The 19,593-nt window shown below is 38.4% G+C and overlaps 1 protein-coding gene across 2 annotated transcripts in view; it reads right to left on the reverse strand.

Moving 5' to 3' along the window:
* FARSB (phenylalanyl-tRNA synthetase subunit beta) overlaps positions 1-19,593 on the reverse strand; it is an 81,429-nt gene that overhangs the window by 18,773 nt on the left and 43,063 nt on the right. Inside the window, exon 16 of one of the 2 annotated variants that reach the window (XM_047773624.1) lies at positions 10,449-10,604. The exons of the other annotated variant lie outside the window; for it this stretch is intronic. Coding sequence (XP_047629580.1) covers positions 10,449-10,604 — 156 coding nt within the window. The remainder of the gene's footprint in view (positions 1-10,448; positions 10,605-19,593) is intronic. 2 annotated transcript variants of the gene reach the window in all.

The following is a 19,593-nucleotide window of genomic DNA, read 5'->3' on the forward strand; positions in this document are numbered from 1 at the left end:
AACACAGCAAATGCATGCAAGATTAGTGCTCCAAAACTATGGTGACAGGTGGCTCTGATCCTGTCTGTAACTGGAAGACTCCATATCAAGGGCTCAACTGCCAAGTCAGTTTAAGAGGTGACTTGCATGTGCAAGGAGCTACCATTGGCTGCCTTGTGGATGCTTTATGTTTAGTCCTAAGAGCTTCCATGAGTGGCCCAGGCTTTTCTAATTCAAATAGTGATTTAACAACATCATTAATTACATCAGGTGCTGGAAAGAAAAAACATCGACACTATCTGACTACCAGCTAGTTATTCTCTTATCAAGGAAAAGTTAAATTTATTAAAAATTACTTTTTAAGAAATTAATTTTTCAGGCATTCCCACTGCAGCTCAGCGACAACGAACCCAACTAGTATCCATGACGAGGGTCGATCCCTGACCCACGATGCCGTGAGCTGGGGTATAGGTCTCGGACAGGGCTCAGATCTGGCACTGCTGTGGCCGTGGCCAGCATCTACAGCTCTAATTCAACCCCTAGCATGAGAACTTCCAGGTGCCATGGGTTTAGCCCTTTAGAAAAAAGAAAAAGGTGAAAGAAAAATTAATTTTTCAATTGTTTTAAATTTACTGGAAAATGAGTTTTGGATGGCTTTAATTTTTTTTTGGTTACAATTATATATTTAATTGCCAACTGGAATATACAGTTTGATACAGTGCAGTTTATATAAATAAGTAACATTAAAAGCTATGTAGCAGATACAAAGTTAATGTTAGTAGGTTTTTAATTTTCTTTTTTATTTAGGGCCACACTTGTGGCATATGGAGGCTCCCAGGCTAGGAGTCTAATTGGAGCTACAGCTGCTAGCCTACGCACAGCTGCAGCAATACCAGATCTGAGCCGCACCTGTAACCTACACCACAGCTCATGGCAACGCTGGATTCTTAACCCACTGAGCAAGGCCAGGGATCGAACCCGTAATTTCATGGTTCCTAGTTGGATTTGTTTCTGCTGCACCATTAAGGAAACTCTGGTTTTTAACTTTTAGCTTAAAAAAACTTTATTCTTAACCCTGAATTTAACTAAAAAAAAAAAAAAAATTCATACTTTCCCTCTTTATGTATAAAACACAGCTATACATACAGTATGTAATAAATATGCAGTGTATCAGTGGTATTAAAATTTTAAGAAGGTGCAGGAGAGAGGATTAAGGTGGCAAAATAGGACTGAAGCTCAACTTCTCTCTTAAAAACAACAAAATTCACAACTCAAAGCTGAGCAATCCCCACCCAAATGGACCTGAAACCTTAAAAAAGATACCCTACTCCAGAAGAAAAAGAGGAGGCCACATCAAGAGCTAGGAGGGGCGATTTTGTGATATAAACAACCCCATACCTCCCGGGTGGGGAGCTCCACAGACTGAAAACTAACTGGTTCACAGAGACTCACCTACAAAAGTGAGAGTTCTAAGCCCCACATCAAACCCTCACGTGCGGGGATCTTGCACAGGGAGAACAAGCCCCTGGAGAATCTGGCATTGAAGGCCAGTGGGGCTTGTGCGCAGGAGCTCCACAGGACTGGGGGAAACAGAGACCCCATTCTTAAAAGGCACACATGGACTTTCACGTGCACTGGGTCCCAGGGCAGAGCGAAATCTCCAGAGGAATCTGAGTCAAACCTGACTGCAGTTCTTGGAGGACATCCTGAGAAAACAGGGGTGAATGTGGCTTGTTGTGAGGGAGGGACATTGAAAGCAAAGCTCTTGGGAATGTTCAGCAGCTGCCTTTCTCTGGAGGGGGCCAGAAAATCTGGCCCCACCCATCAGTCAGTGCTGAGAAGCCCCAGGGCAAACAACAATCCAGGTGGGATCACAGCCCCACCCCTCAGTAAACAGGCTCCCTAAAGACCCCTCAGGTAAACAGCTGCCTCTAATCCCATCCAGAGACTAAACCCCACCCACCAGAGGGATTAGAATCAGCTCCACCCACCAGTGGGCAGGCATCAGCCCCTCCCATCAGGAAGCCTATAGCAAGCCCCTATACCAACTTCAGCCACAAGGGGGGCAGACACCAGAAGTAACAGAGGCTACAACCCTATTATCTGTAAAAAGGTCACCACACCAAAAACCTATAAAAATGAAAAGACAGAGAACTATAACTCAGATGAGGGAGAAAGGAAAAACCCCAGAAAATCAGCTAAGCGATTAGGAGATTTTCAGCCTCCAGGAAAAAGACTTTAGATTGTTGATGCTGAAGATGATGCAAGGCATTGGAAATAAACTGGAGGCAAAGATGGATAACTTACAGGCAACACTGACCAAAGAGATACAAGATATAAAACTTAAACAAGAAGAGATGCAAAATACAATAACTGAAATAAATTTACTAGAAGCAGCTAACAGCAGAATATAGGAGGCAGAAGAACCAATAAGTGAGGTGGAAAGCAGATTAGTGGAAATTACAGATGTGGAACAGAAAAGAGAAAAAAGATTGAAAACAAATGAAGAGAGTCTCAGAGAACTCTGGGACAACATTAAACGCACCAACGTCCTTATTATAGGGGTGCCAGAAGAAGAGAGAGAGAAGGGGACAGAAAACATAGTCCAAGAGATAATAGCCGAAAACTTCCCCAACATGGGAAAGGAACCACTCACTCAAATCCAGGAAGTACCATATAAAACAAACCCAAGGAGGAAGACACGGAGACACATATTAATCAAACTAACCAAAATGAAAGACAGAGAAAATCTTGAAAGCAGCTAGGGAAAAGAAACAAGTAACATACAAGGGAACCCCAATAAGGTTATCAGCAGATTTTTCAGCAGAAACTCTGCAGGCCAGAAGGGAGTGGCATGATATACTTAATGTGATGAAAGAAAAAACCTCCAACCAAGATTACTTTACCCAGCAAGGCTCTCATTCAGATTTGAAGGAGAAATCAAAACCTTCACAGACAAGCAAAAGTTGAGAGAATTCAGAAACACTAAACCAGCCTTACAACAAATACTAAAGGAACTTCTCTAAGCAGAAAAGACAGCAACAGGAAACAAAAATTCCACAAATGACAAGGCTCACCAGTAAAGGTATATATACAGTAAAGATACGAAATCATCTATGCACAATTATACCACCAAAACCAGAAATCATGAGAGGAGGTGGGTACAAAAGCAGGTCACTGGAGATGAACTTGCAATTAAGAGAACAGCAACTTAAAACAATCTCATGTACATATAGACTCTTATATCAAAACTTCAGAAAAACTGCAATCCAAAAATCTACATGTGATACAAAAACAAGGAATCTCTGGAGAAGAAATATATCTCATAGTAAATAAATGCATAATCCACCATGAAGGGAGTCATTTGACATCATTCTTAGATGGAAAGGAAAAAAAAAAAAAAAAAAAAGAACTGATCCTGATTCCCTCTCCATCAAAGAATTTATGATAATTATAATTAAATAATGCAACTGTACAATTAAATAATACAGCTCTACAATTGTAATAACCATTTCTTGCCATGGTACAATGTAAGGTCTATAATGTCAAACAAGACATCACCTAGAATGGTGTAATGCCTATACTGAAAAATCAATAAGATATAACAAATTGTGAGGACGTATTTATATAGTTACACTGTTTTTTAACCAATTTATGCATTTTATATTTTACTTATTTTCAGAGGGTGTATTATTTTTGTTATTCTTCCCAGTTATTCTTTTTATTATGCTATCTAAAATATTTAATGGTATATAAGGCTTTCTTCTTTATAAATTTTAGTTGCATAATATACACAATTTTAATAAAATGCTAATTTTTAAAGAAAAATTGAAATGTAATAGATAATACTAAATAGTAAAGATGAAAGCCATACAAAATGGGGGAAAAAAAATTTCAAGAAGGTACAATTAGGAAAAAGTCCAAAAAGTCTCCTTAAGGGAGAGATAATATAAAGAAGTTGATAGGAGTTCCTGCTGTGGCACAATGGGATCAGCGGCGGCATCTTGGGAGCACTGGGACACAGGTTCGATCCCGGGAACAGTTGGTTGGTTAAGGAACTGCCAATTGGGTCACAACCGTGGCTCAGATGTGATCCCTGGCCCAGGAACACCATATGCTGAGGGGGAGTCAAAAAAGAAAAAAAAAAAAAAGAAGAAGAAGAAGTTGCCAAACGCTGTGTTACAAGATCTACCAGATGGGAAAGTGAGCTGACCAAGTCATTCAAGGGACTGAGTGTGGCGCACGCCTGTCAATGCTGAGCACCGAAAGGTCAAGTGGGTACCAAAGCATGCCAAAAGCAGAGGAGGTGAGCCTGAGTGGAGAGAAATTTGCCTCATACACATCACGAACAGTGAGACGGGAAAATAAACACACTCCAAGCACAATATGAGGCTAAGTGAATCGTGACAACTGCTGAAGCTTTTACCAGCACTGTGGCCCATGTTTTGATGTGTGGTGATCACTGCCCTTAATAAGACCTCAAAAAAGGTAACAAAAATTGTAGTATTTGAAAGACTGCCTCAAACACAAAAGAGTAGAGAACCAGAGGATTAAGGACTTTTTTTTTTTTTTTTAAACACAGAGTAATAAGGGCAAGATGTTTAAAAACCTTTTACTTTTTAAACTCGATGCCTTAACAGAATAACATCTTTGCTGACAGTAAGTAAAAATGTAGACACGCCACATAGATCCCTCTTCCTTTCAGTCTAGACATTCTGTGTAAATCAAACCATAAATGGAACACCTTTACTCCAACAAGTTGTCAACACATTTTTTTCTCAAATATTTCCACACTCATGTTACACTGAAAACCAATGTGAAGATCAGAGAAACACCACATTTCCATGTATATTTTTTAGCATCTGAAATCTTTCACAGGTGTCCTGAAAGAGGAAAAAGGTCATGACCTACAGGTCAAGTCAATGAACATTAGGTGACAGTGTAACAGAAGGTATCTAAATAATCTCTGTGGGTACATATGGTAAAGGATTAAATGTGCCTATTACTTACAAGGCTATTTTTCATTTCACAAAATGAATTCTGAGCAGCATGAAAATTAGAATTATCAAAACTAAAAGCACTAAAACTTCTGTTTTTCCATCAGGGATCTTTGTCTCAGGTTAACTGACATTTTCTGTAGATTTGTGAATAAACAAAATTGAAGTAGTAACAAATTAAAGGGGAAAAAAATACACTCAAGTCAATGCAGCCAATCACACAAAAGCCCACTACCTTCCACAAGAAATTATTTTTGCCACTGATTTGCCCAGGAACTATATAACTGTTCTAAACACAAAAATGCTGGGAATTTTCCTTGCCCAGAAATAGTTTTTGAAAAGGATAGTGCATTTTAACATACATAATTTAGTTTGCAACAAACCACAAAAACCAAGGGGAAGAAGTCTGAAAAAAAAGCATATACATATGCTGTCATAATCTGATCAAATGCCACTAAAACATTCTGAGTTAAACACTTTTGAAGCCCCCAAAATGCTCTATAGTCTGTTATAAGGTTAAAGGTTCTTCTTCCTTTTTGTCCACTCAACAACTGCTCTTATTTTATCAGCAATTTAACATTCTAGCTCACCTTGTGCTCTTAATGGCAAGGGTTCTCAGCAAATAAAACCTATGTGAGACGAAGCAACTATGGCTGCAATCATGGCTTCAGGAGTACTTCTCAGAGATGCACAGGCTGCAAAGGGCTGTTGCCTGCATGAGAGGCAAGGTTACATGCTCATGTCAACAGAACTCCCTGAGATCAGTGTGACGATCAATCAAATGAGTTTCCTTATTTTGCTCGCAATGAACAGTGCCAAGTTTCTCAAAGGGGATCAAGTTCTGTTCCACACAGTTCTACCTCCAAACAAAGCAACAGGAAGGAAGCCAAGGGTGTTCATTAGAAAGGACAGCAAGAGATTAGGTGTAACTGCCAATGAACTGACATTAGCAAGACTTGCTGATGAACAGACTTAGCTCCATTATAATGACAAAGTCACCAGGGATTTTTAATTATTAAAAGGTAAACCATATGCCAGAGTAATAAAAGACAACTGAGTAATCGAGAATGGTAGTTCTTAATCTGTTTCTACTTGACTTTTTGATACTCTGAAGACCTTTTCTTGCAGCAGAAAAAGTTACATGCAAAATAACAATAAATCAGAGGAAATGGAGTGCTAATTCCATTTCCTGTATGGAGATTTACTTAGGAGAACTATATATGAGATTCATTTTATATATATATATAATAGCAACCAAAATTCCTGTATGGAGATTTACTCAGGAGAACTATATACGAGATTCATTTTATATATATAATTTTAGATGAAGAATACCAACTTTGCTGCTGACTTACTTTGATAAGCCACTTCTTTAGGTCTTGGTTTCCTTAACCATTTAAAAAAAAAAAAGGCAATCATCTTGTGATTAGATAATCAAAACAGATAATCAAAACACAATAAAACTCAACAGCAAAAAACCAACAAAAACCCAATCAAAAAATGGGCAAAAGACCTAAACAGACATTTCTCCAAAGAAGATATAAAAATGACCAACAAACACATGAAAAAATGCTCAACATCCCTGATTTGTAGAGACACGCAAATCAAAACTACTATGAGATACCACCTCACACCAGTCAGAATGGCCATCACTAATAAGTTCAAAAATAACAAATGCTTTAAAAAAAATTAAAAAATAACAAATGCTGGAAAGGGTGTGGAGAAAAGGGAACGTTCCTACACTGTTGGTGGGAATGTAAATTGGTACAACCACTATGGAAAACAATATGGAGGTACCTTAGAAAACTAAATACAGGATTATCAAATGACCCAGCAATCCCACTCTTGGGCATTGGAACAAAACTTTCCTTGAAAAAGACACATGCACCTGTATGTTCACTGCAGCACTATTCATGACAGCCAATACATGGAGATAACCTAAATGTCCAAAGATAGATGAAAGAAGATGTGGTATATATACACAATGGAATTCTACTCAGCCATAAAAAAGAAAAAAATAATGCCACTTGCAGCAACATGGATGGAACTACAGAATCTCATACTAAGTGAAGTCAGAAAGAAAAAGACAAACACCATATGATATTACTTATATCTGGAATCTAATATACAGCACAAATAAACCTTTTCACAGAAAAAAGAAACTCATGGACTTGGAGAACAGGAATCTGGGGTTAATAAATGCAAACTATTGCCTTTGGAATGGACAAGTAATGAGATCCTGCTGTATAGCACTGGGAACTGTTTCTAGTAACTTATGATAGAGAATGATGGAGGATAATGTGAGAAAAACAATGTATATATGTATGTGTGACTGGAATACTTTGCTGTATGGTAGAAAATTGACAGAACACTGTAAACCAACTATGATGAAAAACATGAAAATCATTAAAAAAATACAAAAAACATTACAATATTCTGAGAGCTATGTAAATTCAAAAGGAACCACAAGATGGCCTCTGCCCTCAAACAAAATCAAACACCATAGCAACAACTTGGGCTAAAAAAAAAAAAAAAAAAAGGGAGTTCCCACTGTGGCTCAGCGGTTAATGAATCCGACTAGGAACCATGAGGTTGCGGGTTCGAGCCCTGGCCTTGCTCAGTGGGTTAAGGATCCGGCGTTGCCATGAGCTGTGGTGTGGGTTGCAGATGCGGCTCGGATCCCGTGTTGCTGTGGCTCTGGTGTAGGCCAGCAGCTACAGCTCTGATTAGACCCCTAGCCTGGGAACCTCCACATGCCGAGGGAGCGGCCCTAGAAATGGCAAAAACAAACAAACAAAAAACTGAACAAAAAGATCTACAACCACATCTTAAGTGGTTAGTTTATTTTCTAACTAAAACACACACACACAGGGACACACACACATACTCACTCTCTCCCCAAACCAAAACAGACATCTACATATTAGGGAAATTACATACTAAGTATTATGTTGTTTTGGTGCTAAAATATATAAGGATTAAAATTATAATATCACAGGTTTAGAATGATAAAAAAAAAAAAATCAACGCATATGAACTGTGTTATAAAATATTCCAAGTGACACAAAAGGATCTAAGTTCCAAGTGGAACTTTTCCAAATGCTGAATGCTATAGCTTCTACCTTCATCAAATTTCGTAAATCAGTCTTCTCCTTGGTATAACCTCGGAGTCCTTATTCTCACTGCTTTAGAACACATTATAACACCTTTCAACCATTCTCTTCCCCTCTACTCTCCATGCCACCTGACTTAACGAATCGCTGCCAGATTAATACCTTCACAGTGCAACTCTAATCATACCACTTACCCACTTAAAAAAAAAAAAAAAAAGACACAGCAGTAACTTCAATATTTTCCCATTAATGAGTTAAAATCCTTTATTCTAGCACTCTGTACTCTAAATGTAGGCCCAAGCTTCTTCCTCACTGCAGAGTGAAACCAAATTGCACTAGGCCATGTTTCCCATGAATCTGGCTTTGTTCTGGTGGTTTGGTTTGCCCTGTTTCCCTGTCTCCACCTATTCCTTCAAAGGCCCATGTCACTGCCCAGAAGCTCACTACTGCTTTCCCAGAGGCCCCCAAGAAGCTGCCCTGCCTCCCTCTTTGGAAACTTCAAGGAACTGGCCTAGCAGCTTGGTGTGAGAGCTGGTATGCAGTGATCATTCCCCTATAGGTTGACAGCAGTGCCCATGTCCTACTTATTCCATCTTCTTAAAGCCTATCTCATGACTGAGAACTCAGATTCTTCTGAGAAATAGATGTCTAAGGAACTTAATGAGATGGGAAAGCCATAATATTAAGATGTTGGCTTACAGCTTATAGAATCATCATTAATAGAAAAGTCATATATAAAAGTACAATATCCACCACAAATTATGCTCCAATTTACCGTTTCAGCTCTCTGCAACCTTTCGAGTACAAAAAAAAAATTAGATGTCACATATATGGTGTAATTTGTTTCAGGGAACAGATTTATCCAGTTAATTGCTATATAAAGTAAAATTTCTGAGAAAAAACTTTGTATAGAAAGTAAAAAAACAAAAAACAAAAAACACATGTATCACATCAGCTTTCAGGTTGCCATTAACTTGGATGACCAGATCTTAAAGCTGAATTCTAGAAGAGTTAATTGGTCAATGAGAAAGTAAAGCCACTATAAAGACAGGCAACTTGACTTTGTGGAAAGAACACTGGGAGGCAAGAACCCTGGGTTCTACGTGTGTGAACCAGCCCAACTCACTTAACGTGCCGAGCCTCAGCTCCTTCACTTGCCAAATCAGGAAACTGGACTTGATGAACTCCAGGACCCAGTTCCAAAACTCTAAAATTCTGTAAGAGTAGCACGTCTTCTCTTGATGATTGTGAATGAGAGACACGGTAGAAAATGGTAACTCCCTGCCATATTTAATCTCTCAATTTTATAAAAAAAAAACAAAAACAAAAACAAAAAAACCCCGCAAAAATCTTCAACCTAAAAAGGCTCACATAGGAAGTTTCCATGTGGTGCAGCAAGTTAAGGATCTGGCATTGTCACAGCTCTGGCGCAGGTCACAACTGTGGCACAGGTTCGAACCCTGGCCCAGGAACTTCAACATGCCATGGGTGTGACCAAAAAAAAAAAAAATTAAATAAAAAGGCCCATATATTTAGGATTATTGCATTTTCAAAGAAGTATCCAAATTAAAAAAATGAAAACAAATAACAATTTTAAAAAATCTGAGAACTAAGGGAAAAACAAAAATATACCCTCCAAACCTCACACCACTACAAATAATAACACTTTTAAAAAAATGCATGTTCTAATTATCACAACTATATTTCAATAAAACCTAAAAAAAAAAAACTGAATGTTCCGATAGAAATTTAAGATACCCAAAACACTTATATATATATATATAAAAACCTGTAAAGTAAGTAAAATAGTAAAAAATTGTAAAGTAAGTAAAATAGTAAAGTATTTCTTTCAAGTTGCTTCTGGATCTCTTATCTAACAAAATAAACTCAGATGCAAGCTTTAGGAATATGAAAAGCAAAAATTTCAGAATTCCTCAAACAAGAAGAAACTAGCATTTTAGGAATTATATAAGTTAGCTATTATATAAGTTAGCCTTTTTCCTCCTTTTGCCCTAAAGGCTTCAGACAGGCAGCTTTGAGGGCAAGTCATGAGTTTAGGTTCTCTCAGCTTCCATTTTGGATTGTGGGTCTGTCATGGCTTGATGGTGCCGGTAACTAGGGGTTACCAGCACTCGGTTGGAACAAAAGAATCCTGTGCGGCACTACAAGAGCTCTTAAGAGCATTTTCTTAAAATGCTGGAGGGAAAAGGGATATTTCTAGAAAACAATGACAATTGAAATGAAACTCTATGTGCCACCTCCCCCATCCCAAATCAAAACCAAAAACCCTTTATCACAAATAGAGCTTGGCCTCTTCATCACAGTACCACTGACTCTGGACTCAGATGATCCGTCTCACCTTCTGATGCTTTGATCACATATCCTCCCTTCTTTTCACCAGGAGGCACAGCAAATAGCTGCATGATTCTGTCCAGGAGCCCATGGATTATCTCAAACCCAGGATTCTTGTTGTAATAAACAGCACAGAGATGCCTGTAGTTTCTTGCACCTACATCTGAAAAAATAAAAGAATTGGCCACAAGGCTACATTGACCATCACTTAAGAAAGTGATTTACCCCAACACAATCTTAGGCAAAGTCAACAAAAAAGAAAACCAATTAGTCAACAGAGAACCAATTAACCTCACAAATGCAAGATAAGATGGTTTTCAAACATCAAATTCCCTGAGGTGCTTTTATTTAGGGGGGCTGTGGAAAACCCTCCATGCTGGCCCAGGAACAATAAGGCTTTATCGTGACATGAATTGCTAAAACCATTTGTAAAGAATTTAGCAACATATATCAGAGTCTTAAAACTTTGCATTCTTTTATTCACACACTGTCCAAAGGATATAATCCTGAAACAACAAAAGTTTCAGGTAGAAAAACATTATTTCTAAATAAAGCATTATTTATAATATGAAAATCAGAAACAACCTAAATTGGGAAATGGGCTGAAGTACAGCACAATCACTCATCAGAATACCATGTGGATAAAAAGCATTTTTATGAAGATTTACCCCAACAGACCTAGAGCAAATACTTCAAAACCAAAAAAAAAGGAAGCCACAAAGTTCAAAGAGAGTCAAAACTAAATCATATTGTCTAAAGAATATATATAGGTTGGAAAACTACAAAGCAAAGAAAGGAATGACTATCACAAGACTTATAATAGTGATTGCTCTAAATAAAGGGAAGGTAATATAATAGGAAAGGGTCTTACAAGAGGCTGAAGATACTGGCAACAAGGCATGCAGAAGTTCCCGGGCCAGGGATCAAGCCTGTGCCACAGAAGCAACCAGAGCCACAGCAGCAGCAACATCAGATCCTTAGCCTGCTGAGCCACTAGGGAACTCCATTTCTTAATTTGGATGGTTACACCAATGTTTGCTTTATAATCTTTTTAAACTGCATATGTCATATACACACATCACAATTATGACATGAAACAGGAGTTCCCGTTGTGTCTCAGTGGTTAACTAACTCAACCAGTATCCATGAGGACATGGGTTTGATCCCTGGCCCTGTCAGTGGGTCAAGAACCCAGCGTTGCCATGAGCTGTGGTGTAGGTTGGAGACACACCTCAGATCCCGAGTTGCTGTGGCCGGCAACTACAGCTCCAATTCAACCCCTAGCCTGGGAACCTCAATATGCCGTGGGTGTGGCCCTAAAAAGACGAAAAAAAACAAATATGAAATAAAAGCAATTTATGAAGAATCACAACTATGCAAATATAACCGTGAACCAAAAAACTCCATGCACAGAAAAAAGAACATAAAGAACTATACCTAAGTATTAATAGAGGTTATGTTTGGGCAGGAATATATTTTTTGAAGTTTATCTTCCATTTTTCTTGATTAGTATATATTTTTCTACTTTGAAAATCAGGTCAAACTTACAAAATGTAATATTTTTAAAAAGAATTGCAATAATCCAAGTGAAAAATGAATGATTAAATAAACTAGTTCACCCTTAAACTGGAATTCTACTCAGCAGCAAGGTAGACTTGCTAACAGATGAATCTCAAGGGCATTAAGCTGAATGAAAGAAACCAGTCTTAAAAGGCTACAAACAATATAAATCTATTTATATGACATTCTGGAAAAGGCAAAAGAGTAACAACAGAGCAGTTCCCTCGGGGCTCAGCCGGTTAAGGGTCCGGTGTTGTTACTGGCGTGGCTCTGGTTATAGCTGTGGCATGGGTTCAATCCCTGGCCCAGGAAATTTGCATGCCACACATGGGTGTGGCCATAATAAAGCCCAAACAAACAAAAAACAAACAAAAAACTATAGCAGCAGAGAACAGATACTGGTAGCTGGCTTAGACATGGGGGCGGGGGGGAATGTGACTACAATGGGACAACGTGAAGGATTTGGGGGGTGACAGAACTGTATCTTGTAGTAATGATTACTAAAATCTAAAACAGTATTAAAATTCATTTTTAAAGAAAGAAGTACATAGCATATAAAAACAGGCTCAAATTTGGTAGTGATCATTTTAACTTTTTAACAGGTAAATATACTTGTGGCTCTTTAATAAATTCTGGAGGAAATGATTCCAAATTCCTCTACACAAACACTGAATGAATGTTGGCTTCATTTTGTCTTTCGAATTAAAAAGAGAAAGATGAAACTAATGTCTACTTGGGGGAACAAACTGGAAATTAAAAACTGCTTCATATTAGCATGTATTGATCAAAAGTTCTCCCACAGACGTACCAGCCATGACTGATATAAAATATAGAATGTCTTTCACTTTCCAGACAGCCAAATCAACAAAAGAGTATTTTAAGACACTGCCTTCTGGGAGTTCCCTTTGCAGCTCAGTGGTTAACGAATCCGACTAGGAACCATGAGGTTGCGAGTTTGATCCCTGGCCTTGCTCAGTGGGTTAAGGATCCGGCATTGCCGTGAGGTGTGGTGTAGGTTGCCTATGAGGCTCGGACCCCACGTTGCTGTGGCTGTGGTGTAGGCTGGCAGCTACAGCTCCGATTAGACTCCTAGCCTGGGAACCTCCATATGCCTCAAGAGTGGCCCCAGAAATGGCAAAAAGACAAAACAAAACAAAACAAAACAAAAAAAGCACTGCATTCTACCACTAAAGTAATCTACAAGTGAGCCCATAAAGGGGGGGAAGGAAAAGGAAACTAAGATGAACTCATTATCTACTATGTGCTAGGACTTAGTACCTATCAACCCTCTTCTTTAATTCTCAAGACAAGAAAGTAAGGTAGGTTTCACTATACTTATAAAACGGAAAGGGAAAAGAAGATGGGGAAACAAAAGCTCAGAAAGGTTTTGCTCAAAGTCAACCTAACTGCTAGGAGCTAATTGTAATTAATTACACACCTAATAAGTTTCAAAATCAGAACTTGACCAGGACTGCCTAATTCAAGAACCCAGGCTTTCTCCACTGCACAGGAGAAATCTCCAAACCTCTGAAGGATTTAGATGAAATCACTAAAGGATTTAGAGGAAAACAAACAATATAAGGGCAAACTTACATCTGAACATACACTTAATATAGTCAAAAGTGCATTCTTGAAATGTTTTCGATATGACAAACAGATGTTTCATTTTCAAAAGTTTTCATATTTAAGAATTCTAGTTAAGTAATTGAAATAAATTACTTTTTGAAGTCAGTTTTTAGCCATCAATAGTATTGTAACTCAGGGAAAGTGTACACTGAGTTAAACTTCTGACAGAGAATAGGTAGAGAACTTACTGTTCTTGCCAGGTAACATTTCTTGGTAGCTACTATGTTCAAAGTGCTCCATTCTAAGTATCCCTAGAGGGTAGAAGTCAAGGCCAGTACAGGGCCTGCACAGACTAAACCCTCAACAGTTGCTTTCTGAATAAATGAATAAAGTCTGGAAAGGGAGTTAAGCAAGGTCAGGACCAGACAGTGGCCAAATTCTAAGCCAGCACAAGAGCCAGCTGATGCTGGAAAGTGAGCACTGTACCACTGTCATTCTCCCTCATTTCCGCATCCACGGATAAAGAAATGTGGTATCTAAAATCTATAATCAAAGGTGTAAGAATAAAGATTAATATTAAAGCCAGGTAGCCATCAAACCTCACTAAATCAAACACACGCATTAACTAAAACAAGGGACCTGATTCCTCTGTGGGAAAACACACACACACACACACTCTCTCTCTCTCTCTCTCCTTCTCCCTCTCCCCAACTCTTTCTCTCCCTTCCCCATCCCCTTTCCCTGCCCCCCTCCCCCTTGAAGGGAAAAAAACGAAATGAAACAGAACTAAATTATCCCTTTCATATTACAGACTTGCTCCTGGGTATCTCTGCCATGTGGTACCCATTTGTTGGTGTCACATGCTTCTACTTTAACACACAGGCACGTATTGAAACTACTTTGTAGCTCCACTCTTGCTGTGAGGGAAGAGCCCAACAGTAATGCCACCATTCAGAGAGCTTAGCAACACAAACTGGAAGCTCTATTTTGGTAACCTTTGCCTTGGAATACGTCTCTCCTGATCTCCAAGTTATGGAAAACTTGCCTTTCTGATAAGAGGAGCAACATCTGGTTTAAAGACTTATTTTTTAAAAAATTAAATAATTGATAATCAGAATAATGAAATTACAATAAAAAATATAGGACTTAAAAAAAAACACTCCACTTAAGAAAGGTTTTTAGGATGTTTACAGCACACACATACACAATAATGTGCTATTTTTAGATTCAATTTTGCAGTATTTTTAGGAAAGGCCACTGACTTTCAGGGCTTTATATTAAGCCCACCATAAGAATTAGATTGAACACATTATTTGGGTGCCTCCTGATTGACTGTTTTTTCACATTTCTCCCAAGTGCTACCATTCGCTCTAGACTTGCTTCCTCATGTCTTGCTAAGATACTCCCTCTGAATTAGCTGAAATGAATTAAAAGAGAAATGGTAACACATACTGAGTTCCCACCCAGAATTCCTCCTCAGAGAACCTGCAAGGTATAGCGCAATTCCCATTTTCTAGTATTCTGCACTAAGGGACCCTATTACATCACAGGAAATTCATTGACTGCACACCACAAAATAAGAACTATTTAAATTTCATGCCAAAACTAGGGTTTGCTGGAAAGGCCTCAGTTCTTTATAACTCAGTTAACAGACCTCTTGTGTCATGCCATTAAACAATTCTGCTTTTTAAATGGGCCTGCCAAGTATGTCAGCCTAAATTACCAATGTCTTTCACAGACTTCAAAGTACTGCCTGGAGAGACTGATCTAAACCACCCAAAGGAGGGGTGGCTGGCTATGATTCTGGAAGCAGAAAGAACATGCCAACTGACTTTCTAAAAGAAGAAGAAGAAAAAAAAAAAAAAAAGACACATGATGTCCCTTAGTAAATGGCTATCACATACAACTCAAATTTTTAGACTAGCTTGATGAAGATCTCTTACCAAAGCAACAGTGATTAAAAGCAAATGAGTGGTATTCAGTTGTGTTACCATATATCCCACAGAATGCAAAAGGACAGAGTCTTCAAGAGAACCTTTCCATCTCTATTCTCACATTCACTGAGAAGCCCAAATAAAGATGCTAGGAGAGGGAGTTCCCACTGTGGCTCAGGGGTAACGTACCCAACTAGTATCCATGAGGACACGGGTTTAATCCCTGGCCTCACTCAGTGGGTTAATGATCTGGTGTTGCCGTGAACTGTGGTGTAGGCCAGCAGCTGCAGCTCCCATTTGACCTCTAGCCTGGGAATTTCCATACGCTGCAGGTGAGGCCCTTTAAAAAAAAAAAAAAAAGGTGCTAGGAGAAAGCCTACTGGAAGCCAACAAAGCTTCAGGACAACTGGCAGCTGATATTGAGTTTGAGAACAGCAGCCAGGCCAACCTCAAAAAAATGAAACAAACCACCTTGATTTTTAGTCTATTACATCTAACAAATTTCTTTAATATTAGTACACCAAGTGACTATAGCTTATATTGCAAATTTTATCTCCTGAAGAATTTTAAAGTAGACCTAATGATTCACAAAAGCCACAAGAATCTTGTCATGACATGTACCTTAAAAAATTAGATCTAATGTGGCAAAACAGGAACCATTATATACTCTGGGTAGGATTACAAATTTGTAAAATATCCCTTTTAGAGGAGAACTTGATAAGGTATCAAATGTTTTATGTGCATGCCTATGGGCTGACAACTTCAATTTCTAAAAATACATATTTGTATAACAGTGCAAGAATAGTCATTACCAATGGACATTTTAGCAAAAAAGTGGTAACAGTCTAAACAGTCATCATAACAGTCTGAGTAAATAACAGAATACCCCTACGGTGGAGTATTATGCAACCATTAAAAAGAATGAGGTGGACAGAATATGTTCATAGGAAAAAAGCGCAGAACGAGACAGATAAAGCATAATCCTATTAATGTAAACACTAAAAAGTATTTATCTGTGGCTATATATAGCAATATAAGTGTGTGACTGCATAAGCACAGTATGTCTACTAATTCTTGAGAGTAAGATTTGGGAGAAGTTGGATACTTTTTTTTTTTAATGTAAAAACAATTACTCTTAAAAACATGTATTTGCGAAAGTGCTTAAAGATATTATAAATGTGGAGTTCCCATGGTGGCGCAGCAGAAATGAATCTGACTAGGTTGCGGGTTCGATCCCTGGCCTCACTCAGTGGGTTAAGGATCTGGCATTGCCATGAACTGTGGTTTAAGTCACAGATGTGGCTCAGATCTGGCGTTGCTGTGGCTGTGGCGTAGGCTACCAGCTGTAGCTCCGATTTGACCCCTAGCCTAGGAACCTCCACATGTTGCGGGTGTAGCACTAAAAAGCAAAAAAAAGAAAAGATACTGTAAATGTGTTTCAATTTTAAAAACCAACACAATAAAACTTAAGAACAATTTTCCTTAAAATACTCCTATAATATAGCACTGAGTTAAGAGACTTTTAAATAATACTGAAAGCCAAGAAACAAATGTGAGGAAAAATCAATGACCTTCTCATGCATGAAGGAAAAAGTTCCTTGTGGGTTGGCTTTTATTTCCTTAACATAAACCTGGAATGGATTTTTATCTATTAAAAAAACACAATATTCAATGCATGACAGAGCACATTATACTCACGTTAACAGATCTTAACTGTGTTGAACCAAACATACTAAAATAACTTTCTATATTAAAAATGATGTTATTTACATAGTTAAGATGCCATCACATACTGCAAATGATGCTACTTCAAATGTCCATGTTCCTTACACCCATATTTTTTGAATTATTAATTGGAAATTCTACATGCCAAAAATATGAAGTAGTAAAATTAAATTAATCCAGGCTGATGACATAAGCTCTCTTCAGAAAGCCACATTCCACATGTGGATGCTAATCTTCCATTATTTAATGGCTAAAGAATTAATGGACAATTTCTCAAAGCTGAAGTATTTTACAAGTTCATAATGAAAATGCTTTCGTTGAGTTTTTTTAATCAGGCAAAGAATTATACATAAAACTACTTGGAGTAAGTGCACTTGTGAGGCAAGTGAGATAACTAGACCCCTCTGAGGGGTAGGGCCTTTCACACTTTCCTTCTGTTGTAATATTTATTAACACCCCAAATTCTTTAAATGCAGTAGTTAAAACTAAAGTGCATGGCAATATGATTATCAGCATTCTCCACAGATATCACACTACAACTGGATTGACTGCATCAAGCTAAATTTAAATCACCTGTATACCTGCTTTGCAGAGTCAAACCATATCCCCCTTCTTAGGCCATCATTCCTTTTAAACTTAGATTCAACCCTGTGATGCATTTTCTCCTGCCATTTTTGTGAGCTTCTAGGCATTCTGGCAGCTTCAGTGACCACTGTGGAATAAACTGTGATGGCAGAATTCAATCTGTGTTCAATAAAACATGCTGGACTTTGCAAAATATAGTTGCATTTCTGGGCATGAAGATCAGCAATTCACAACTGTTCCTCTGAAGCAATTTTCACTTTTGTTTATAGTTTATTACTGACACTGAACAGAGAAAACAAAAAGAGTATCAACAGGAGTTCCCAAAGTGGCACAGCGGAAACAAATCCAACTAGAAACCATGAGGTTGAGGGTTCAATCCCTGGCCTCGCTCAGTGGGTTAAGGATCCGGCGTTGCTGCGAGCTGTGGTTTAGGTCAGAGGTGAGCCTCGGATCTGGTGTTGCTATGGCTGTAGTATAGCCCGGCAGCTATAGCTCCTATTAGACCCCTAGCCTGGGAACCTCCATATGCCGTGAGTGCAGCCCTCAGAAGATAAAAAGACACACACACACGAGTATCAACAACCAAAACCAACCAGGAACTCAAACAGCAGCTGATTTGATAGCTTCATGCAGCCTCTACTGACTTCCCATTATAACAAAATCTACCCCATGGCAGAGTCTGCATTTAACTTTTCATTCTAAAGACACATGGCACTCTGTCCAAGGAAGGGGATAAATCGGCTTAGTCCTTCAAGTTGGGACTAATTTTTTAAAATGGTGTAACTTCTATCTTACAATTCAATAAATGCAATGACTGGCTCAGCCTCAAAGAACAGCAGTGTGTCTCACACTTGAGGAGGGTGCCCGAGTCCCTCACAGGGCAGCCTGACAGCCTCGTGGCATGGACTGCCAGCCAGAAGGTCCTCATTAGCATAAAGAAACTGTCCAAGAAGGCCAAGTACAAAGGAAGGGGCTAGCGACTTTCGTCTACTCTTACAGGAACACGGGTCACACAGAATTTGTGGAAGGTATACTGAAATCCAGTATTGACTCCTTTTCCATTTCCATTTTGGAAGATACACTCGCCTACACAAAACTGACGTGAGGCTGAGTGTTGGGTTTTCCTAAATGTTAACAGAACAAACTAGAGGCAGTTGTCCCTCTTTTCTCTGTGCTATCAGGGCATCTTGTACCTTCCCTTGGATCACGACTTACGAAAACTTTTCACTGGTCTGTCTCAAGACTGGAAACCTTTCCTCTTACATTCCAAGCAGTTCCTAGCAAAGAAAAAGAAAATACTTTTCTACCAGCACAATGAATGTGACTGTCTTGCCCACTCTGGCCACACATCTCTCTTTTGAACCGATAGTTTTAGTGTTGCCCTCACTAGGGAAGATTTGGGACACTTCTGTAACTAGAAAATTGCTCTATGATTTCAAGTTTGATGGTCTAGATTTTTTTCTTCAAAACAGTTCCATTATTTAGGAGGAAATGGCTAATGTAAATTCAACAGAATAATGGTTCCCAGTTTGAGAGATGGTAAAAAAACATGCACTCAATTCTTTGAAAAGTAATGGGTGATGAATTACTTGAAAAACAACATTCCCGATTTCTTAAGTAAATTCCCATTAGTACATTTTGGTTTTTTTTATCCTAAAAAAAATAGTGCACAATAGAAGAAAAACCAATTAAGTCAAAAGTCAGGATACAGATGAGCTCCAAGTGCTTCAACAAGGTAACATTACCCTTTAATGACCAATAAAGATTTTCAATTCATCCTCA

The sequence above is a fragment of the Phacochoerus africanus genome, chromosome 3 (assembly GCF_016906955.1).
Source record: "Phacochoerus africanus isolate WHEZ1 chromosome 3, ROS_Pafr_v1, whole genome shotgun sequence".
NCBI classification, from domain to species: Eukaryota; Metazoa; Chordata; class Mammalia; order Artiodactyla; family Suidae; genus Phacochoerus; species Phacochoerus africanus.